The sequence below is a fragment of the Cavia porcellus genome, unplaced genomic scaffold (assembly GCF_034190915.1).
Source record: "Cavia porcellus strain 051 isolate PalLab524CR breed Dunkin Hartley unplaced genomic scaffold, mCavPor4.1 scaffold_22, whole genome shotgun sequence".
NCBI lineage: Eukaryota > Metazoa > Chordata > Mammalia > Rodentia > Caviidae > Cavia > Cavia porcellus.
Window position 1 is genome coordinate 14459234 of NW_026947505.1, and position 23464 is coordinate 14482697.

The window sequence follows — 23464 nt, forward strand, 5'->3', positions numbered from 1 at the left end:
GTGGCTAGTCTTTGGCCCCAGCAGGTGGCGGTGGGTTGTCATGGGCCCCGGCAGATGGTCGTGGGTAGCCCTTGGGCCTGGCAGGTGGTGGTGGGTCGTCCTGGGGCCCAGCAGGTGGCAGTGGGCAGTCCTGGGGCCCTGCAGGTGTCGGTGGGTAGTTTGGGGTCCAGCAGGCAGTGGTGGGTAGTCCTGGGGCCCGGCAGGCAGCGGTGGTTAATGTTGGAGCCTGGTAGGAGGAGGCAGGTAGTCCTGGAGCCCGGCACATGGTGGTTGGCATTCCTGCGGCCCAGCTGGTGGTGATGGGTAGTCCTGGGGCCCGGCACGTGGTGGTCGGTAGTCCTGGGGCCAGGAATGTGGTGGTGGGTAGTCCTGGGGCCCGGCACATGTTAGTGGGTAGTCCTGGGGCCTGGCACGTAGTGGTGGGTATTCTAGGGGCCCAGTACGGTGTTGTGGGTTGTCCTGGGGCCCAACTTGTGGCAGTTGGTACTCCTGGGACCTGGCAGGCGGCGGTGCATAGTCCTGAGGTCCGGCACGTGGTGGTGGGTAGGCCTGGCACCCGACAGGTGGAGGTGAGTAGTCCTGGGGCCTGGCAGGCGGCGGTGGGTATTCCTGGGGCCCGGCAGGCGGTGGTGGGTTGTCCTGGGGCCCGGCAGGCATTGGTGAGTATTCCTGGGGCCCGGCAGGCGGTGGTAGGTAGTCTTGGAGTCCAGCGGGTGGTGGTGGCATTCGCGGATCCGAAATGAAATACGCTCGGGCGCCGAGCGGGCCTGGAGGCCTGAATGGCACAGGTCCCGGCAAGTACTCACGGATGTAGCGGCAGGTCGTGGCGTCCAGGCAGCATGCCGGGCGCATAGTCTCTTAAGCCCAGTGGTGGGCCCATGCGTGCAACTGGAAAGCAAGAGGGACATGTGTACACGTCCTGAGGAGCAGCCCAGGTCTGCTGAAAGCGTTTCCCTTCCCCTGCGCCAGGAAGTGGAGTGATGCACTGGACATCACAGATAAGGAAAACTGAGGCTCAGTAAGGCTCAACCACAGCCTGACCCTCCCTTCTCCCACTGCCGGCGGCCTGTGGCGTCCCAGGTGACCACCCCGCTGAGACTGGCTTTCGCTCTGCCGAAAGGGCCCTTCTGGTCCAAGCAGCTGTGGAGGCTGCACTGGGCTCAGAGTGCTGGGCCTTGTGCTTCAAGTCAGGTGGGCTGCAGCTGCCAATCAGGACAGGGGAGGAGAGAGGACAGGGTAGGCGAGAGGACAGGGTAGGCGGTGGTGCTGACCCAAGTGTCCTACCGTACCGAATATTGGTGGTTGCCTAGGAGACATCGGCCGAGGCCCGAAGGGCCTGCAGAGCAATGGTGGCGGAGGCGACCCATAGCCCACGTGGGGCAGCATGGGGCCTCCCAGGAATGGGGGCCCTGGATGGGCTGGGGGCCCCTTCACGGCCATGCTCACCTGCGAACAGAAGCAGGCCCAGTTTCGAACTCGGCAGTGACACGGGGTGCCCGTCCCGAGAGGAGTCAAGGGATCCCCAGAACCTGCCGGGCCCTCGTGAGCAGCATGCCACGCAGCGAGCATGGTCACCATGCTGTCTGCACTCGCGTGCGGAGATGAGCTCCAGAGGTGCCAGTAGGGCGCTGCGCCAGCTCGCTGCACTCTTGCCAGCATGAGCGTGGCCCTGGGCCCTACAGGGGTGACACAAGGGCTCCCAGGGTCCAGGAGTAGCTGGGGAGAACAGGAAGCTGCCTCGGCCAGTTGACACTGCACAGGGAGGGGCTGGAGGAGGCACCTGTGCCTGGGCTGCTTGGAAGGCAGTCCATGGAGCTCTGACCATTGCAGGCGGCCCCATGCGGTGCGAAGGCTGCCAAGGCAGCAGCCTCAGGACCAGGAGGCACAGCAGCCTGGGCTGCCCGGGGTCGGATTCAGGGGGCCCTGGAACCGGCTTCCCACTCCCACAAGAGCCCACGCCCACCTCATCCCGATCATTGCAAGGGGTCTGCCTAGCACAGACCCTGAGGACCCCAACAGCTGCTCCCAAAAATCAAGAGCACGCGAGTGTGGCGATGCACACCGGTCATCCCGCACTCGGGAGGCTGAGGGGGGAGGACTGCTAGGGAACTGCAGGTGGGCTCTGGGTACTGTGAGGTCAAGTCCAGCTTGACCAAACACTCAAGGCAGGGGCGTGAGGTGTGCTGTGCTCCAGCACTCAGCACACGGCCCGAGCCTTAGTGAAGGCCCAGTCAGATGGTGACCTAGTCAGCGGGGTCGACACGCCCAGGCCAGCTGGAGAACAGAGTGGAAACCGAAGGCACATGGAGCAGCTCGGGCCGAGGCACGGGCTCCAGGCTCACCTTGGCGTTGTCCATGTCCTTCGCTGGGGAGGAGTCGCGGGAGCTGCTGTTGGCCATGGGCCAGGGCCGGGATCTGGGGGCAGAGAAGGCACTCAGAGGACTTTCCCAGGAAGAGGACAAGGACGGGGACGAGGATGAGGATGAGGACGAGGACCAGAAGAGGCCTCGGGCATGCCCTCAGAAGTGCCCTCGGGATCACTGCAGCGCCCCGCAGACTGTCCCTGGAGGGATCAGAGGCATGGCTGCCTCTGACAGGCAGCTGCAAGGCCCGTGGGAGGCAGGAGGCCAGGGAGCCCTTGCGTGGAGCCAGAGGTACCAGGCTCACTGAGCAGGCGTGAAGTGGGGGTGGGGTTGGGTGTAGTGGGGGTCGAAGGAGGCCTGTGAGCCTGTGCGGGCTCCACCTGGTCAGCACTTCGCGGACCTGGGGAGCTGGGAAAGCTGCACTGTGGCAGCCCAAGCCAGAGGCGGAGGCTGCTTTAGGTCTCAGGCTGTGGAGGAGGAAAACAGGGCCTTGGAAGACTGAGCCCGCACACAGCAGCCAAGTGCTTTGGGAGCAGCACACAGAACCAGTAACATGGGGACCTGCCTAGCTCAGGAGCTGTCCCTGGTGGCCCGGAGATGAGTGGTGATGAAAGTGCGCCCACTCACTGAACACTGTGCAGAGAGGGAGAGGGCGACACTGTGGCCTCTGCCATGCCACAGCCAGAGAGGGTTGGGAGTGATGGGGTGGGCGACTGCTCCCAGGACCCTGCTCCTGCACTGCAATGGAGGTGGGCCTGCACAGGACCCAGGGCTAAGTGGAATCCCGAGCCGGGAGTGCCCGGGCTCTGTAGCAGAGCTCAGGGAACCATGCCCGGGGCAAGGCAGCATGCTGTCATGGAGTCCTGGGACTCGAGGCCCCGGAGAGGCTCACCGAAGTCGGCTCTGGGAATGTCACAGCATGCGAAGTTCAGGCTCGCAGAGGGCGGCCATGCATGGTCCTGAGGCCCGGCACTTGGTGGTGGGTTGTCCTGGGGCCCCGCAGGCGGTGGTGGCTAGTCCTGGAGCCCGGCACGTGGTGGTTGGTAGTCCTGGGGCCTGGCAGGCGGTGGTGGGTAGTGCTGGCCCCTGGCACATGGTGGTGGGTAGGCCTGGTGCCCGGCACGTGGTGGTGGGTAGGCCTGTCACCTGGCAGGCGGCGGTGGGCAGTCCTGGGGCCCAGCATGCGGCGGTGGGTAGTCCTGGGGCCCGACACATGGTGGTTGGTAGTCCTGGGGCCCGGCAGGCGGTGGTGGGTAGTCCTGGGGCCTGGTAGGCGCTAGTGCGTAGTACTGGCACCCAGCACATGGTGGTGGGTAGGCCTGGCACCCGGCAGGCGGCGGTGGGTAGTCCTGGCACCCGGCACGTGGTGGTTGGTAGTCCTGGGGCCTGGCAGGCGCTGGTGGGTAGTGCTCGCGCCTGGCGCGTGGTGGTGGGTAGGCCTGGTGCCTGGCAGGCAATGGTGGGTAGTCCTGGGGCCCGGCAGGCGGTGGTGGGTAGTCCTGGGGCCTGGCAGGCGGTGGTAGGTAGTCCTGGGGCCTGGCAGGCGCTGGTGGGTAGTGCTGGCGCCCGGCACGTGGTGGTGGGTAGGCCTGGCACCCGGCACGTGGTGGTTGGTAGTCCTGGGGCCTGGCAGGCGATGGTGGGTAGTGCTGGCACCTGGCACGTGGTGGTGGGTAGGCCTGGCACCCGGCAGGCGTCGGTGGGTAGTCCTGGGGCCACACAGGCGGTGGTGGGTAGTCCTGGGGCCCGGCAGGCATCAGTGGTTGTCCTCGGGCCCGGCAGGCATAGTTGGGTTGTTCTGGGGCCCGGCAGGTGGCAGTGGGTATACCTGGGGCCCGGCAGGTGGCAGTGGGTATTTCTGGGGCCCGGCAGGGGGCGGTGGGTACTCCTGGGGCCCGGCAGGTGGCGGTGGGTATTTCTGGGGCCCGGCAGTTGGCGGTGTGTACTTCTGGGGCCCGGCAGGCGGCGGTGGGTAATCCTGGGGCCCCGCAGGCAGTGGTGGGTTGTCCTCGGGCCCGGCAGGCATAGGTGGGTTGTTCTGGGGCCCGGCAGGCACTGGTGGGTTGTCCTGGGGCCCGGCAGGCAGCAGTGGGTTGTCCTGGGGCTCGGCAGGTCGTGGTCGGTAGTCCTGGAGTCCAGCGGGTGGTGGTGGCATTCGCGGATCCGAAATGAAATACGCTCGGGCGCCGAGCGGGCCTGGAGGCCTGAATGGCACAGGTCCCGGCAAGTACTCGCGGGGATGTAGCGTCAAGTGGGGGTGGGGAGGTCGAAGGAGGCCTCAGCCTGCGCGGGCTCCACCTGGTCAGCACTTCGCGGACCTGGGGAGCTGGGAAAGCTGCGCTGTGGCAGAACAAGCTAAGAGCACAGCATGCGCCAGGCTCTAGCTGCCTGTGTGGGAGATGAGTGTACCCCGAGGGAAGCCAGGATTGTCCAGCAGAGCTGCTGGGAAAGCAATAGGCGGAGTCTACCCACCCCTTCCCCCATACTGTCAGGGAAGAGCTGTTCCTCTAGACCTAGGCCATGATAAGCACACAAGATAGGCCAAATGGGTGGACGGGAGCCTTGGCCCCAGCCAGAAAGCGAAATGTGGGCCCCAGAGGCCAGTGCTGCCCTCCCTCAACCCACACATGGAGGACAATGCCAAAGATGCTGAACTGAGCCCTAGACAAATCCCTAGGCTTTAAGAAACAAGCAGTGGAGCTGAGGCTACAGAGGCAGGGATGCTGGGCCCAACTGCTAGCTGGATGAAGATGACGGCGGACAGGCAGGAGCAGCCTCAGGTCGCCATCACAGGAAACCAGAAGGACCCTGGGCCCCAAGTTTCCTCTATGATCACTGCACATCGAAGCTGCTAGGCAATCAGAAGTGACAGGAATGGCCAGCATGAGACACTGGGCAAAATCTCTGGGACTCACTTCTGCAGCTCCAGCTCCTTCTGGTGGGACAGCTCCTTCAGGACCTCCACCTTCTGCTGCAGCATGCTAAACTCCTCCTCCAGCCGGGCCTTGTCTGCCTGCAGCCTGCCGCAGTCCTCACCTAGCTTCACGATCTGGTCTGGGAGGTGAGACACGTCACCAAGGGCACCGCCAAAGACACAGAACCAGGCTCCCAGCATCCCTGCCTCATTTATGCCGGCACTCAGCCTGACCACCATGCGGTCAGGGACCTACCTTCCAGATCACATTTGGCAGACAGGGAGGCTCTCAGCTTCTACTGCAGGAGTTGGAGATCATTCTGAAATACGGATATTGCGGGATGTGTCTGAAAATTGTGAGGGAGAGGCACAGGCTTGAAAGTAAGGCTGAGTCAGGACTCAAGGGCCCTGGGGGGGCTCTGTGAAGGGACTCACCTGGGAGACATCCATCAGCTGGTGAATGTGAGCCTTCTTATTTTCCCCACCTACAAAGAGAACAAGTGAGGCTGTGCCTTCCTGTGCCGTTTCTAACACTGTGGTCTTGACTTCCACAAAACTAAACTAATGTCATGACACACTGTAAAGAAAAACAATTCACCAACAGAACTGACACACTGACTTTCATGACAACTGCACCCTTAGATTTTGTGAGCTCCTGCGAAGACAGCATGCCACATGGTCTAGGGGGAGCTGGCCGGCGTGGGTCCAGACTCGCACTCTGAGCACCCTCTGCAGCTGGGGTGGCACCCTGACCACTTTCCTCATCTCAGACCCTGCTGCTCTCCAGCCTCTGCCCTCACAGCCTGGGCTGTGGCTCCCCATCCCCACACTCTAGGTGACCCTGGCCAAGTACCTGAGAACCACAGAACAGCAGAGGCCGTGAGTGCGGACCCGTGTGTCATCTCCAGAAAGCTGAGTGAGTGTCTTCTCTGGCACAGAGGCTGACACAAAGACAAAGGCTCCAGCGTACACATCCAGTTCTCAGGGGTGGAAAAGCAGCTTTCCCCGCTTGCCTGATGCTACTGGCATCCCAGTGACCCAGACTTAAGTACGAATTATTCAGATGTTGGGAGCCATTGAAGCTGGAAACCGACCACACATGCAGGGCCAGGGCATGGCTGGCCCAAGAACAAAGAGTCCCTGGGGTTGCCATGTGAAGAAGCTGCCTCAGCCCAGAGATCACCAAGCCCCAAGACAATCTGAACAGTGGGCTGCTAGGACAACAGTGTGTCACATGACATTAAGTTGCTAAAACTTATAAACGCCCCTGCAGTGAGGGGCCAGTTCCTTTCTTCCCATGAGGAGGGTAAGGGCTCCACCTGACCCCAGATTGGTCTGTCTATTTTCTCATCCTCTTGTCGTCCTTCACACTAAGAACCTAAAGAGCTGCATGGGTCAGTCGGGGCAAGAAGAAACTCAGCTGAGAAGCAGTATCCATGTATGGAATTAAAGACAAAAATGCTTAGGAGACTGAGGTAGAAATTTTGCTGTGGGTTTGAGGCCAGTGTGGGCTACACAGTGAGATCAAGGCCAGCCACTACATAGAGACCTTGTCTAAAATAACAATAAAGAGAAGAAGACAAAAAGGGCCCTTGAAGGGCCGGGGATTTAGCTCAGTGGCACAAGCACCTGCCTGGTGAGTGCATGGTCATGAGTTAGATCCCTGGTTAAAAAAAAAAAAAGGGCCCTTGGGCTAGGGACGGTCTTACCTCCCACTTCTCCTTTGGCTAATTCACCTGGCTCACATCTGCCTGGACCTCGACCCTCAGATTCCGATCCCCTCTCCTCCAACCGGTTCAGCTGCATGATGCAGTTGTTCAGAGCCTAGCAGAGAAGAGAGCAGCAGTTAAGAGCCTCTCCATCCTCACAGTGGGTTGTTTTCCAAGTGTTCATGATCAGGCTGGGCCGGCTGGGGTAACTTACACCAATGCAATCATCCTTATCATGGAGAGTGGCTTCCAGATCCCTCTGAGACTTTTCCAACGACCTGATTCGCTGGCTGAGTTTAGCGTTCAGCTTCTTCTGGTCTTCAACTTCCTGCTCTAGCTGAAAGTCACATGGAAGGGTCCCTGCGGACTGGGGATTCCACAGAGGCACAGGACCATGCAAGTAGGATGGGGAAGCAGGAGTCCTGTCCCTCCTTGTCCCATCGCAGAGGCTAAGACTTGGTTCAGGACTGCAGAGTGTGACTTCCACCCTGAACTGTCAACGAAGCTGACCCCATCCATCAAGTCCTTCTGAAAAATGCCTGCTGACTCAAATGCCTGACTTCCAGGTGGCACCCGTGGGCATGTATTGCTGGGGCTTAACATATTCCCACTGGCATGAACCGCTGCAGGGCATGCAGGACTGTCCTTACCACCTAATGGGACTATCCTGTGTATCCCCCTAGCAGGAACATAACCCATTCACATGGGAACTGCCAGCAGCTAGCTGTGGGATTTCTGGCCTCAGTGTGTGTGTGTTGATCACAGATCCCTGATCTAACCTTCCTATGGCCAATGTGAGGCAGTAACTGTTAGAGGAGGCTTAGCAAAGCCTTAAATCTGAGGTTTAAAAAGCCAACCCCTGGCCTTGCTGAGGCCAAAGTAATGACTAGTATCTAACAAGACAAGGGCCAAGAACTGCCATCAATTTACAGAATTGAAAATCCACGAGAAACACAAAAGGAGCCTGTGCCCTCAGTAATGTGCAAGCTGGGGAGGACAGACTCGATGCTCCCCAGCTTGCTGCAGGGGCCTGCATAAGCAGCTCCTCATGAGAAAAGATGACAGAGCTAAAGTCGCTGGGTTTTGCACCCACTCTGACCAAACATTTACAAAATCTGCACTTTCCTCTTCTTCAGCCTTGTGTTTTCTTCCTGAACCTGGTGGCACTCAGACTTCACCTTCTCCTCACTCAACTTGCCTTCATTCAGGGCGACCTGAAGCTAACGCACAACACGACTGTTCAGGAGCCGCGCCAGGGAGGGGCCCCCAGCCCTGCCCCTCAATCATGCACGGCCTCTGCATTCCATGGCTCTCAGCACTCATCAGGTCACCACTGCTCCATGCAGCTGAGTCTCGACACTGACACCGGCAGGGAGTGTGGGCAGCATTACCTTGGAAAATTCTGAAGCATTCATTGAAATAACCTCCTTTAGCTTCTCCACAGATTTCTCATTTTCCAGGACCTGCCACGGAAGCAAGGAACACACAGAACGCATTAGGACTGTGGGAGAAACACTGATACATATGCTAAAGAACAAAAACATTACTACAAGGTACCCCAAACTATCCACTATGTTTTAGGTAAAATCGGGATTAAACGTGGTCTGGGGAAAAAAATCTGCTTAAAGAGCTGAGAGAAAAAACTGAAGTCAAGAGTTTCATGGCACCCTCAAGCTTTGGGGTTATGTTACTACATAGAGTATAAAGAAATGTCCAAGCACACCATGGAAAATGAACAGCTTTTTCTGGTGTCAGGAAAAGAAGCCACAAAAGGTCTGGAGATTTAGCTCAGCAGCATTAAATGCCTGCCCGCCAAGCACTGGGTCATGAGTTCGATCCCTGGCACCAAAAAAAAAAAAAAAGCTCCAAGATCACTTTAAACATGTTCTTGTCTGAATTAAAAATGGTAAGAATGCTGGGTATGGTGGAGGACGCCTGTAATCCCAGCACTCAGGAAGCTGAGGCAGGAGAGTTTAAGGCCAGCCTAGGCTACAAGGTGAGTTCACAGCCAGCCTGAACTGCATAACAGAACCCAGTCTCAAAAAGACAAAACCAAAATAAAACAATAGAAAAAAAAGTCTTTCTGGGGGGATAGAAAAATCTCATGTGCCAAATTTCTCAATATTTATGACAATACTGGCTCAAGGGGTGACCCTAACCCACCGTTCTTTTAACTGCAGGTTGTATGTCATAACTTCCTGCCAAACAGCATGCTGCACAAAGGACTGAAAATGGGCAATTCACCAGGTGTGTGCTGAGCAAAGGACCAGGCCACACAGGAGGTGGGAAGCATGAGAACTCTCCTCACTACATTTCCGCTTAGGGGATTTGCAGACTATTCGAAAGGCACAGAGTTCACTGTGAAATAAAACCAGTTTACACAGACTACTCAACTGGACCAATTTTTTAGTGACTGTGTGTTCTGGAGGACACAACTATGAAATTATCCAAGATTCAGGATCAAAACACTTCCCGTGCCTATAAAAACATTCTACTGAATCAGTACTAAAAATCCCACAAAATGAGTACAGGCATGTTCAGTTCTGTTATTCCTAGTCTCATGGAGTTAACAGCATGGGAACAGCTCAACTGATTTACGAAATACCTAATAATACACCTGTAGTAACATGCAGCAGCAAAACTCACCAAATCCTGATTTTTCATGTTGCATTTCCGCTCACATTCTAACATATCACCAAGAGTTCGGGCCGTATCATCCAGAAATTCCTTGCTTCCTTCAAGCACCTTGATTTTATCCAGAAGAAAAGAGATTAAAAGTAACAGTATGCATTAATGCTTGCTTTTGTTTTTAGACTATAATCCCCCAAAGAGAAGGACTTTTACCTTGTATTTAATTGCTTCCTCAGAGAGAATCCTATTCTGATTCTTGGTCTCCTGAAGAAGCCTCTGCGATTTATTGATCTATGTAAAAAACACATTCAGAACTAAGTAACAGAAGTCACTGTGCTAGTAAAACCTTGTTCCAAAGAAGCAAGCAGAGCGTTCCTTTTACACATGATGGTGCATAAGATCTGGAGGGCTCAGAGGAAATGATGAAGCGAGAACACAGGCCTTCAAAATACCGTAATAACTGAGCTACACCACAGACGCGCTAGAGGAGGGCCCGTGAGAGGTTCTACCTTCTTTTCATAACTTGACAATTTTTCTGCAAGTTGTGCATTGTCCTTTGTGGTAGTCTTCACCTTTTCGGCAATCTGCTGTTCGGTGACTAAAAAGAGGAAATAGCCAGGTTATTAGGAGCATTAAATGGAACTGAGCTGCACAGTGTCTCAGCAGCAAGGACACCTGTGAGGCTCTGTGAGAGACAGGGCTTAGCACAGCTACCTGCCTGTCCAGAGAGACCCGAAGCTAACAGCAACAGTGCACAGGACACTGTTAAACTTTAAGAAAACTATAGTAATACTTGTTTTGAGGAGATATCAATTACTGCAAAGGCAGGAGATACAGTAAAATGTTACACAGTTGGAGAGGCTCCTTTCACAAAAGGCACTTGTTCTCTGAAAACGGATCACTTCAAATGAATGTCATTTGCTACGAGAAAAAGAAACTTTAGGCTACAGATCTGCACTGCTGTCTCTCGAGCTCCTGTGCCGATAAACCTATAGGGGCCGAGGTGTCCCTAGCACAGACACACTGTCCTCTCTCCACACCTGTGTGGTCCAGCCACGCTCTGTCTGCTCCAAGTAAGCAGTCACCCCTGCCCCCACATCTCCTAGCTCAGCCAGTACCACCACCCTACCCATTATACCATGGTTAGTAGCAACAGTAAAATGTGGAGCAGTTAGTGAGTCAAATCAGACACCAAAGTCACTGTCGCTCCTAGCCTGCCTAAAAGTCCTCCCAAACACCAACAGGAAGAGATTTACCCTGGTATATTCTCTCCTTTATCTAGAAGAAAAAGAGAGAAATTTGATGTCAAACATTTGATTAAAAGGAATGCATAGTTCCTAACACAAGTCAGAATCATAACCAAGTGAAAATTTAGTAACTTTAGTTCAGAATAAACCCATACAATTAAAAATGTATTATAAATAGCCTCTGATACAGAGGAACAGTAAGCAGCGTGTCTTACTTCACAGCTACACACAGGCTTGTGTGCCAGGACCAAGTGAACACCAGGCTTCTGACATGAGCATTTGGCTTCAACAGTGAAATGCTTGTTTTTATAATACACACATTATTGATTTACTTACTCAAAATTACTTGACAATCCCAAAGACAAGCATGCAGTCTAGAAATGGGTGACCATATGGAAGACTGGTGAGCGAGATTACCAGCATAACCTTTGCACTAAGATACGCCTCTCTCACCCACTGGAAGATACCTCAGAAACCCTATTTCAAGTGATCTATTGACTCAATTAAGAAATAATCTAATACAGCTCATCATCTGATTTCCCCAGACCACAAAAACAGTAATAAATCTAAGCAGAAGGGAAGACACCAGAAGAACACAGAGAAATGACAGCTAACGGCTTCCAGGAAGAGCACAGACCCAGTTCTTCTTCCCAGTGCCTTCTGGGGTCATAAATCCTAAACTGCAACTAATTAAATACCACAGCAGCGATCACTGCACTTCTCTGTAACGCAGACTCTGTCTTCTCCTTCCGAGTGCTATAAACAGTATAGGACAGCAGAGCGCAGTGGCCAGCTGAGGGGCGTGGGGGGGAGGGCGACTGTGCTCTCCAGGATCAGGAGTGTCCCCTCAGAGCCATGTGACCTCTGGGAGTGGGAGGAAGTGAGCCCAGGGGCAGGGTGTGAAGCTGCAGGGCTGAGCCTGAGAGCCCTGCTGGGTAGCAGCTGCAGGGGAACCAAAGGAGAGGAGCAGGGGAAACAGCACCTTTTCACCCCCAAACACTCTGCGTACCCTTCCAGGCGTGCTTTCATCCAAGAAGCTGTTCAGTGAGATTCCAGAAGACCTCACAGGAATCTTTCATAGGGTGCTGTTTTGGGGTTGTTTTTGGTGGTACCTGGGATAGGGCTTTCACAATGAACTACATTCTCAGCCTTCCCATTTTTCTTGAGACAGGCTCTTGCTAAGTGACCAAATTGCCCAGGCTGGGCTCAAACTTGCACTTCTCCTGTCTCAGCCTCCCTCTCCTCCAGGGCTGCAGTAATGCACACACCACTCTGCCTGATCTTGCCTGGACGTTTCTACCATCTTACTGTATTTCTTGCCCTGTATGTTTCTACAGCACAGTTCATCAGTACCTCACGGTCTGTTTCCCCTTTTCCCACTTCACATTAAATCGTGAACACCTTCTTTGCCCCCTGCCTTTGAAATACATACAGCAGCCTAATATTCTGTTCTGTGGATATAAATAAGGTGAAACATGATATTCCCTAATATAGATCATTTAGGTTTCACCAACTTATTACTCTATTAAATACTACATCTAATACCTTTGTATAAAATCTTAACATGTAATTTATTTAAGATCACTTACTGATGTTGTCATACCATATAAAAGCAATTTATATTTCTTATCCTGTTTTGTATCCCATCTTAAAGGCTGATGATATATAGAATTATTAAACTGCTTTTCAGGATGGCTGTATGAGTCACCAACTCTACTAACAAGTGGATATGGTTAGCTTGCTCTTAAGTCTTTGCCAGTACCAAGATTACATTATTTCAGAAAACTAACTTGAATTATAACCACTGATTTGTTTATGTTAATAACTGAAAGGGCCAATGATAATAGAATCCTCAATATATTCAGAAGTCAAACAACAAGTTAATTCACTCACTGGAAAAACATTCCTCCACAAGAAAATCACAAGCATAAGGATTCCAACACAGGTAGTGAGCAATACAGGCTCCCAGGGGAGCCCATAAAAGTCTCCAGGCCCGGGCTGGAGATTCTCAGGTAACACTGCAACCAGCTGAAAAGGAAGGGCACAAATAACGGAAACCCATTAACAGAACTGGAGGAGCAATCACAAAGGATCATCACAGATACTCTCGATCTACTCTCCATGGTCTAAACCAACTTCCAGGTGCCCTGTAGAAACTTCCGGAAAGGGGATACAGTCAGGCTCACGTTCTTGTCCCCTATGTGGAGTCTCTGAACTTAGGGAGTGAGCTGAGCCAATTTCCCAGTTGGCCAACAGCCCTTCTTCATCTCAGTGTCTCACGCATGGCCCAGATCACGCTTAGGTGAGCTGTTTTCTATTACTGCACACACACACTCACACACACACACACACACACACACACACACACACACACCCCACATTGTAAATACATGATAGAAGCCATCGGTTTGTGTGTCTGTAAGCAAAATCACTATGACAATGATCGCCACAAATCAGGCATCACTCCTCCAGGAGGCTGCCTCTCAATTCGGTGCACCCTCAGGAAACAATCCTTGCAAGGAAACAGGTGGGGCGTGAACGTGGCTCCCAAGGCGATGGCTGGCTTCAGACCATGCCGCTCCCTCAGGACAGCCCGGCCCTCTGCAGTCCACACCACGCTCCTGCCATCCGGTACCTTCCGAAAGGACCGTCCCACCAGCGGGCAACCCGCGCCCCTTGCCCAACCCTGGTTCCCCCGCCTCACCTTCAGTAGCAGGGCTACAAAGGCCGAGTACAGCTTCGACAGGCGCTTCAGCAGCTCGGGGGACCCCGGGGACACGAAGACCCCGGCTACAGTGGCTGATTGATACCGTGTCCATAGCGAAGGACCGCTCGCTGCGGACCCGACTGGACTGGGCAGGGACCGGCAGCACCTGGCCCGACCAGGCCGGACCCGGCAGTGGCAAAGAAGTCTTTCCCAGTGGCAGTGGCAGCAGAGGGCGGAACTGCACAGCTATACCTTCGGCTTCGTGCTGCTCTATGAACCATAAACATAGGTAACAGAGGGTCTCCAGGACGACCACAAAGGGGCAGGGCTTCACTGAGGGGGCGGGGCGAAAGCTGGACACTGCGCGGGGGCGGGGCGGGAGCGTCCAATGAAGGAGGCCGGCGGGCGGAGCGCCCAATGAGGGCGGCCGGGGGCGGGGTCCTGTGGCCACAGAGCAAGGCTGGCCAGTAGCCGCGCTAGGGCACCAAGCTCAGGCGCCTTCACCGCTGGGCCTGGGCACCAGGCCTTGCAGTGCCACTACGTGGCTGCTGGCCTGGCTGGCACCTTCGACCGGGTGGGGCGGGGCCACACGTCAAAGTTCAGGGTGCAGACCCCTGGCGCGGCGGGTCACCTCAGAGCCAGGCCCATGTTGCAGGTGGCTGGCATTGTAGGTGAGGGAGCCTCCCCTCCTTATTCACAGTGTGGATTAAAAGGATCAGCAACTGATGGCAGAAACAAACGACTGTATCAAAAGAGCGTTGGGTGATTTTTTTCTATGTACTCAACAGATCTTTCCTGATTATGTCTCAAAAATCAAGAAGCAAAAAGGGAAAAGACTGTAAATCTGATTACTTAACGCAAAACAGAAAGAAAACATGGAAAGGAAAGTTTGTAAATGGGTAAGGGGAGGAACGTTGAAGGGAGGGTAGGGGAATGGGAAAGTAAACAGTACCATGTAGAGGTACAAATCCTCTATGATGATCATTAGGTATGTCCCAAATGTACCAATAAATGTAACTGAAGTGAAAACACACAACGCTTGTTCAGCCCCTGCCTACAGAAACAAAACACACGGAGAATAAGCTAGTGAGGCTCAGAAAAGATGTGTAAGTAGCTGTGCCACGGGAACACGGCTGCATGGCTCCTAACTGCACAAAAGCTTGCTGAGGTGGCTGGCCAGAGCCCTGAACTGAACAGCACTGGGGAGCGATGGGGTGGGGCGCTCTCCCAAGGTGCCTCGCTGTATGGAATGACAAGGGCCCTAAATGACCGCTGCCTACCATTTAAAGAGATTATGTCAAATTAAATTTGAAAGGGTTTTGGCCCAGACGGGACTCTAGCCAGAAAAGCCTCAACAGGAACCAGGAAGCTCCTATCTCCCCCACCCCTAGGAATTTACTGTGATGTCATCTTCCCCACCCCTGGGAATTTACCTATGGCGCCAAACCTAGGACCAGGGATTTGGCTCAGCGGCTCAAGCACTTGCCTGGCAAGTACAAGGTCATGAGTTCAATTCCCGGTACCAAAAACAAAAAAATGAACACTAGTGGTCCTGCCTACCCCTGACAACCATGAAAACCTTTTATAGGCACTACTGCAGACCCCCTCCACAAGCCCATACAGGTCACTCCTGAGTCTCCATCAGCCTATTCTCCCTTTGTGGATCAAGTCCTGATGCTCAGGTTCCTTTAAAATCACCCCAGGAGTCCAAAGGTCATATCACCAAGGTCATTAAAACTGGATCCTGGGATTCTCCACTGGCTTTGATATTTGGAAAACCTCAACCCACTGAGGACACCACACTGAACTCATAAATGACAGAGAAAAAAAAACACAAGACTTTCCACCAGACAGCCTGGCCTTCCACAGTGGCCTGTGCCAGAGTCAGGTGCTGGGTGTTATTTTGTGAGGGTGGTATCTAAGCCAACACTTGACACGGGGCAGGTAGGTACTCAACAATAATCTCCACACGAATCATCTACTCCATCCTGTCCTCAAACAACAAGACCTGTTTAAAGGAGCGGTTTTTTCCCCCACTGGAAAATAATAACTTTAAAAGCATGAAAAAGAGAAAGTCACTTAGCTCAACCCATCTAGAAACAACGGAGGTTTGGTATTATTAGGACACTTCCTTCCAGTTATTTTCTAGGCTTGTTTTTTAAACCTTTGGAATTAGATGGTAGGCACACTGTAACTTTTACCAGAAACATAGTCCCTGATTATCTTTTAATTTGCTCCCAAATATTATTTTGCATAACTTCACAAACCTCCATGTTAAAGACACATCCACTGCAATTCACCTATCCACTATCTCCAGCCCACACCAGTGGAAATATAGGTTGCTACCAAATTTTTACTAGAGTTTTTAAACAATCTGAATGATGGGTGCATAAAAATATCATCTATATTTCATTTTTTGTCTCAGCTACATCCCCAGAAGAATAATTATCTTATTAGACTATTTGGCCATCTTGAGATTTCCGCTCAAATCTGTAAAACTGAACCAAGCTTTATATTTATTCTATACAGAAATGAGGGAAGGGGCTGGGAGCTATAACCCTAGTTAGCCCCATTTGTTTATTTATTTAGAGAAAGATGCTGACAGTTACCCAAGCAGGGCCGGAACTTGGAATCCTCCTGCCTCAGTCTCCCAATTAGCTGGAATCACACACGTGCACCGCCACACCAGCTCTTTTTCTTTTTAATTTGAGGTCTTCATTCTAGATGACTCTGATTTATCTACAGACTAAGCAGTCCTTCCCAGCTCTGGGCCTCCAAATCAGACAAACGCATCTTCCTTATACTCAACCCAACCCAAGCCAAAATCAGAGCCCTGTGGTGCTCACTTTCTGACCTCCTCCCAGGCTGACTCTGCACCAGTAACTAACAGCGTTTGCATAGGATCCCTAAATTAAACCAATACCACCACCCAGCCCCTACTATTAAATCATACTACTTATGATTTAATACAGACAAGTGTATCTTAAGAAACTGTGAACTACTTTACTAAAGCTGCTGCATCATTCCCTTCTGGTTTAGTAAGCAAAACATCACATAAAACAGGAAATAGATTCAACTTGATGTAATTCTGCTGACTTCTAGGTACCCTTGCATCCTATGGCCATATGCTTTTAAGAAAATTCCTAACTTGTATCTGTGTGTTTAAAAAAAAAAAAAGCAATACTTTTAGGTAAATTTTGTCCTACCTGCAAAAAGCAGGGAAACTATTGGTCAGCCCCTGTCACCTGCAGCTTACCTGGGAGGAGCTCTGAATGGTGGGTAGTTAGGACTCAGGGAAAAGCCAGAGTGTCCTCAGCCATAAAGATTTCCCACACCAGCTGCCCCAAACACACCTACTCTTCTGTAGCCATATATGCATTAATACCTGGGCTTGAGCCAGCTACTCTGCAGCCAATATGAACCTCTCCAGACTATGCACCCTTCTCCACTGGGGCTCCCAATTCTCCTTGGTCTTCTTTTATGGGCCCACAGAACCAAAGCATCTCAGAACCTAATGTCCCAAGGCAACTGACAGCTGTGACTCACAACTCACCAACTCATAACCCCAACATCCCTTTCAGAGAGACATGCCAGGAGCCACGATCTAATCACGCCAGCCAGAAGTAGAGGCAGGAGAGAACTTCAGATCACTAGAAGTCTGCCTCGCTTTCTAGATGACAAGGCAAAGCCCTCTCTAGTAAATCCCATGCTGTTCATCATGAAAATATTTCCAAGGCCCAGCCAGCAGCTCCCCAGCAAGAGCTGCTCACTGGCCTAAAGCAAAGCATGGCACTGGAATCCTCGGATTCCACAGTCTCTGGCTCCTGCCAGAATCCTTGGGGCGGGGAGGGGGGCACCCATGGCCTGTGACAGCAGCACACATTCTCCAGCATGGCATCCAAGACTTGAAAACTGAGGTCACAAAGCCAAATGCCGATGGGACACAGCAAGAAATGCCAAGCAACTGGACCCAGGCAGGCAAGAGAGGACGCTGGAATCATGATGCTTGGGAGCAGCACGCCTGACCCTTTCCATAGGCAATGACCACCCCTCTGCTGGAAATGATGGTCAGATCTGACTCTTTTCAAAAAGCCCACAGGTTTTCTGGATTATTTCTAATGTTTAAAAGCCTTTATGCTATCCAAACTGTAACAGCATATAGGCTTGAAAATTTCTACAAATCCCTCCTTAACACAGACCTATATACTTCCTACCTCTCCAATCTAAATTCTCCCTGCTCTATCACAAGAGTCCCATGTTCTTCACACCCACACGCACATGCTATGTCGCTCCTAACTCCTCTAACTTGCACAGGAGTTTCTCCCATGTGACATCTGAGACACCCAAACTGTTCACCCCAGACTTCCTTCATCCCAAGAGTTTTGTCTATCTACACTGCACATATCATGATCCCTTTTTCCTTTTTTTTTTTTTTTTTTTTTTTTTTTTTGGTACCAGGGATTGAACTCACCACCTCGCACGTGCCAGGCAGGCGCTTATGCTACTGAACTAAATCCCTGGCTACCACCCCGTTTTCATACACTGCAGGCATTTGTTTTGCATTGCTGGCATGTAATCATCTTGCCCTGCTCCTTAATCCAAGCCACGCCTTAAACCTCCAAAAACACTGAACAGTTTCTATCTCTCATTTGTATCTTTCTACCTTCAGTACTGTGAAGTGTATGTTCACACACGCACGACTTAATAAATGTTTACTGAATGTGAAAATTCTGCGCTTTTCAAATGGTGCATGCATTGTGACCCACTATTTCATCAGAGAATAACTCCATGAACTTAGGAACAACAGCTGTTTTGATTTTTAGACAGGGTCTCCCGAAGTTGCTCGGGATGGCCTTGAACTTTCAATCCTGTCTCAAACTCCCTCCCAAGCATGTATTACCATGCCCAGCTAACAATTGCTCTTCTAATGAAAAACAGTAAGACAGACCCCCCAAAAATGTTAAAGAAGATGGGACCACGCAAAGGGAGGTAGTCCTGCATGAACTGAAATTAGACTGTAACATACATGCTGTATGTTCAGGGTCATAGTGTAAATTTTATTTCTTAATGTAGGTCACAGCCAGAACAGTACAGAAAATATTGTTCTAGAATGAGTGAGCTCAACCACTGCTCACTCACATGCAATTATTATTCACGCAGTCAGGTATTTGCCATAAAAAAAAATTCTGATCCATACCCCTGCAGGTCTCCTCCCCTAAGTTCTGTTCCCCTACCAGTGCACCGATCCTGCAGCTCAGAGAAACAAGGAGGCTAAGTCACTAGTTACATTCTCGGCTCATTCTGCAGCCTTCTGCAACCATCCTCCAAATTCAGATGTTGCAAGTTGAGGCTTGGGGAATTTGTTCAGCAAATCACCCTAAGTCAGCCCTGCAACAAGACAGCAGAATTCAGTACTCAGCAAAAAAGCACCGATCCCTTCCGTGTGCAGGTCCCCAGACTCCTGGGAATGGGCGACTGCTAGGAAGAGCCAAGCCCTAGAGAAGTCAATACCCCCAGCAACAAATCTCCACCCACCCCCTCTCTCCTGCAGGAATGAAACATGGGACTAGGCTGAACATCCTGGTAGAGTCCAAAGTTCAACACACTTCAAAGTCCAACAATATATACCTTTAGCAAATCCTATGCTGCTTCTCTCCAACCTCCAACTGCATGCACCCTCATGCCTAGAAGAATAAATGGCCCCAGTTTCCCAGAAGCCCGGAGTCTTTAGACGTGTTTCTCCAAATTCAAGGTCAAGACCAGGCAGTGTCATGTAAATGGCAGCAGCACAAAGAGGTGAAAATGACAGGTGGTACATGCCTGTAATCCCAGCACTTGGAAGGCAGAGGCAGGAGGATTGCCATGAGTTCAAGGCCAGCCTGGGCTACACAGTGAGTTCCAGGCCAGCCTGAACTGCAGGATCCCTACCCCCACAAACAGACCTCCTGGGCCGGACATTCTCAGCTACCTCTATGACCACCCAATGCCTGCTCTCTCGAACACTCTATCCCTGGGGTTCCCAACAAGCCCGGAGCAGCACTTGCTGGCAGCCCACTTACACTCAGATATCCTGGCAAACACAGAAACTTCCACACAGCCTGAGTGTCAATTACTTCTCTGCAAAACACACATTTCTGATTTCTCGAGTTGCCAGCTACAGTGGCTCTAAGACCCTGGCATATAATCAATTTCCACAAAGAATTAATTTCCATTCATCTCTTCCCTTCACCCTGGCCCTGCCAAGGTAATGTATCACACTTTTTTCATTTCCAGTTAAATCCAATGCAAACCCTGGGCACTCCTGGAGTGCAGGAGTTTACTAGCTGACCTGTCTCCTAACGTTACTTTCAAAATCCTTTCCAAACACCCCTTCCTTGCAGTCCTCCCTGACCCTAAAACTTTTAATGTCTGCCAGGACACACAGACAGAACAGCAATTCCCCAGTCTGATTTTCTAGGACTTGCACAATCTCAACCACTGTTCTCTCCATCTTCAGGAAACAGGCAAGTTGGCCAAGGCCATGCTCATGGTCACTCTGTCACCATCTCGAGGGTCTCCGAGAGCGCCCTCCTCTGACCTGCAACAGCACCTGTGTCTGCACCTGCCCACCACACCGTTCATGTGTCCTATCTGGAGGTCTTACTTCCCACCTACCTGTCTTCCCATGCTTCGCACAAGATGACAAGTCCCAAGGCCACGGATCAAACCCAGGTTTTGCACATGCCAGGCAAGTATGGCACCACTGCTGTGCTACATGCCAGCTTCATTATCTTCTGTATCTCCCTCCTCCATAGCTGCTCCTCTGATCCTCCTTTCTTGGCCCTTTCTTCCTGCTATTCCTGTGGACTCTGGGTTCTGCCATAGGCTCACCTTCCTCCAAAAGAAGTGAGCCTTCCCCAACTCGGACTTTTCCTCTCTCTGCTGTGGCTCCTGGCCTTCACCAACTCGGGAAGCCATGGCTCATGCATCTGAAGTTGAGCTCTTAAAGTCATTTCCACCTAGCAGAATAGGCTTCATGGGGCCTTAGATTTCTTGGGTACCTCTTGACATCTCCCAGGAAGCCGGGGGTCCTGCTGAGAACACAGCAGCTCCCAGAAGGACCTGTGGAGTCCAACATAACTACTCTGTCTCAAGGCTCCTCAGTCTCTTTTTACACAACACCCCGGGAATGGGTCCCAAGACCTCCAATACCTGTTGAAGCAAACTGTCCCAAGCCACACCTTCCTGCACAGCGGGTGTGAAGAAAGCAGTGAGGGCCTGCAGATACCCAGCGCCTGCCCAGCTGCACTGCAGGACTGCCAGAGCCTGGGGAGTCTCCAGAGCCCCACAACTGGCAGGCAGGGCTGCCAACAAACAGGAGGCGTGGCGGTGCCCACCACCTGGCTGGTGGGCTCCTTTAGATCTCTCTCCACTAGCCACAATGGAAGGCACAGATCTAAACTCCAAGGCAGGGAAGGAAACGCTGCCTCTGAAATTGTTTGCACATGCCAAACTCCCCGTCCAGGCCCCCACCTGGAAACCCACCATGCCCAAAGTGCCACCGCCTGGCCTAGCACATGGAGTGAGGGGAGCCAGGCCGAAGTCACAGGGCTAGAGAGGGTAGTGGCCAAAGCCAGACTGAGACAGGATGCCAGGCAGACCCGCCAGGAGAAGGGTGTGTCGCGGAGTGGACAGGCGCGAGTGGGGCGTTCGGCCGGAAAGGGTCAGGGAGGGGCCATGGAAGGGCCGGGCTCCCCATAGAGGGTCCTCCAGAGAGGTGACTGCCAACCCCCCCCCCCCCGCTCAAAGTTTGGGAGGATCCTTGGTCTGGAGCACTGGTGCCTGCCAGATAAGGGGGCGCGGGAGAGGACAGGCGGCCACCAAGGTTCCCACCCCTCGGCCACTGGATGGCGCGACCACTGCCACAGTGCCCCCCGCGCCTCGCCCCCTGCCCCCCTGCCGCCGGGCCCCGCGGGCGTGCAGGGCACTGAAGAGCTTGGCACCCACGGGGTGGCTGCAGCACTGCGGCCCTGCGCAGCTCACCTCCCCGTGCTCCACTCTGGCTGCAGCTGGCACTGCCCGTCCTGCCCCGCCCCGTCCCGCCCCGCGCCATCCTCCCCGCGCTGTCTGCCCCCTGACGCGGCCGGCTCCTGGCCGCACGCCCTCCACCTGCTCTATTCGCGCCCACCTGGCCGGCCTCCCTCCCTACCCAGAACACAGCACTCACATACGGGACCCCTGCCACAACCCGGCCTGGATCTAGGGCCAGGAATGGAGCGGCTTGCCTGCCACACCTGATCGCGGACACGGCCCCTGCCTCCCTTTCTCCTCCCTCCCTCCCTCCTTCATCCCTTTCCACCTCTTCCCTCCCTTCCATCGCCCCAGGCTTGCGCCCACCCTGACCCCACACCCCACCTCTGCGCTCCAGAGAAGTGCACCCCGGGTAGACAGTTGGCGCTCAATAAGTGCCCAGGCCCCTCCCTGCACATGCGCACTTGAACCTGCCAGAGTGGTGACCCCCACCTCACCTCCGCCCCAAATCAGAACCCACAGCTGCAGAACCAAACTTGAGGGTGTGCATTTCTTTTTTTTTTTTTTTTTTTTTTTTTTCTTTTTTCACCGAGCTGCTGCAAACCCTGCCAAAGTTTCTCGCTGTTGTTTTTCCAGGCCTGGCTCTGGGACAGGCTTCTCTGAGAGAGGCCCAGCTTGCCCCAGGGCGAGAGAGGAAGCCTGAAAACTGCAGGATGGGCAGGTGGGCTGCGTGGGGGACCAGAGCTTGGAGAGTCCCACAGGGATCCAAGGCCGCAGTAGCAGAATGGGATGGCTCCGCGGGAGGGAGGAAAACCAACCTTTCCATTTGCTTCTGAGTGTTCTCTTCCCCACTTCATGACATCTCCCTGGTTTGTAGTTGTAAGGCAAGGCTTTATTTACTGATTCTGGAATTCAATGGGAGAAAGTTAACTGTTAGCCTTCAACCCTCATGTAAACAATACTGGCTGCTTTTGGTACCATCAGGCCCTGGCTTTTGTATAATTTGTAACAAGTAGAATTGAAGCCTTCCATTGTGTTGCTCTGTGTTTTTTCTAGATAGGACCAGAGCCTCAACTGTAGTACAGGGACCAGGGTGTCTATTTTGAGGCACACTGTATATATTTCTATTGTGAATTTAATGAATACAAGAGGAATCATACTTCCCTGTTGCGAGTGTCTAGTGCACTCTGAACCCCGGGAAGAGGCACACACACACCAAGTCGGGACACGGGGGGGGGGGGGGGGTGCAGCGCGAAGAAAAGAAGCAGCAGAGAGAAACAGCAATTGCAACTGCACAGCAAGTCTTTATTGCAGGGCTCTTATATAGTAAACCAGGTCAACTCACAGAGCACAGGCAATTATCTTGAAAAAACATTCTTTGCAACAAAATTTGTAACCAACTACAATGTTTATCTCTACTCTCTAAGTTAAACAAGCAAAAACAGTTCTTCTAGCCACACTAACCCAGGAGGAATCCCATTAGCCCAAGAATGCTTTTAATTATATTTGTTCTTTCTAGCCACCTGAACGTCGGCCACCTCTTCATGACTCTGCAAACAAAGCCAAGTCACACAGTATGGGTTCAGAGGGGGGAACATGTTCCCTCGCTGGGGTCGGGCCTTCCCGCCCCGTCTCTGTCCTGCATGGGGGGGGGGGCTATTGTTTATTGCAGGTCATGAGGGGGCCAGAGCCTCAAAGTAACTCTTCATCCTCCACACCTCCCCACCCAAAAAAAGTTTAAAAATATTTTCCGACCTGATTTTTGAAACCACAGGACAATTTCAGGCCTGCTGCTTCTTCAGCAAAGGCAAACCTGCTTGAACTGCTAACCTGGCTGCGTGACCTTCAGCAGGGCCTTGAAGTTGGGACATCAGCCTCTTTAT

General features: G+C 52.7%; 1 protein-coding gene across 1 annotated transcript; it reads right to left on the reverse strand.

The window, feature by feature from the left end:
• Window positions 1–38: 38 nt before the first annotated feature.
• Window positions 39–20528, reverse strand: LOC106027372 (transport and Golgi organization protein 1 homolog). The gene is given in 27 exon segments (XM_063233303.1): window positions 39–226; window positions 444–586; window positions 677–805; window positions 807–888; window positions 1290–1446; window positions 1534–1716; window positions 1823–1987; window positions 2343–2415; window positions 3510–3592; window positions 3690–3832; window positions 3937–4072; window positions 4192–4567; window positions 5276–5417; window positions 5534–5624; window positions 5713–5762; window positions 6987–7101; window positions 7201–7323; window positions 8108–8206; window positions 8378–8449; window positions 9633–9744; window positions 9832–9908; window positions 10127–10215; window positions 10874–10895; window positions 12758–12892; window positions 13569–13809; window positions 13906–14012; window positions 20442–20528. Coding segments are annotated over 27 exon segments (3420 nt in total).
• Between the last annotated feature and the right edge of the window lie 2936 nt (window positions 20529–23464).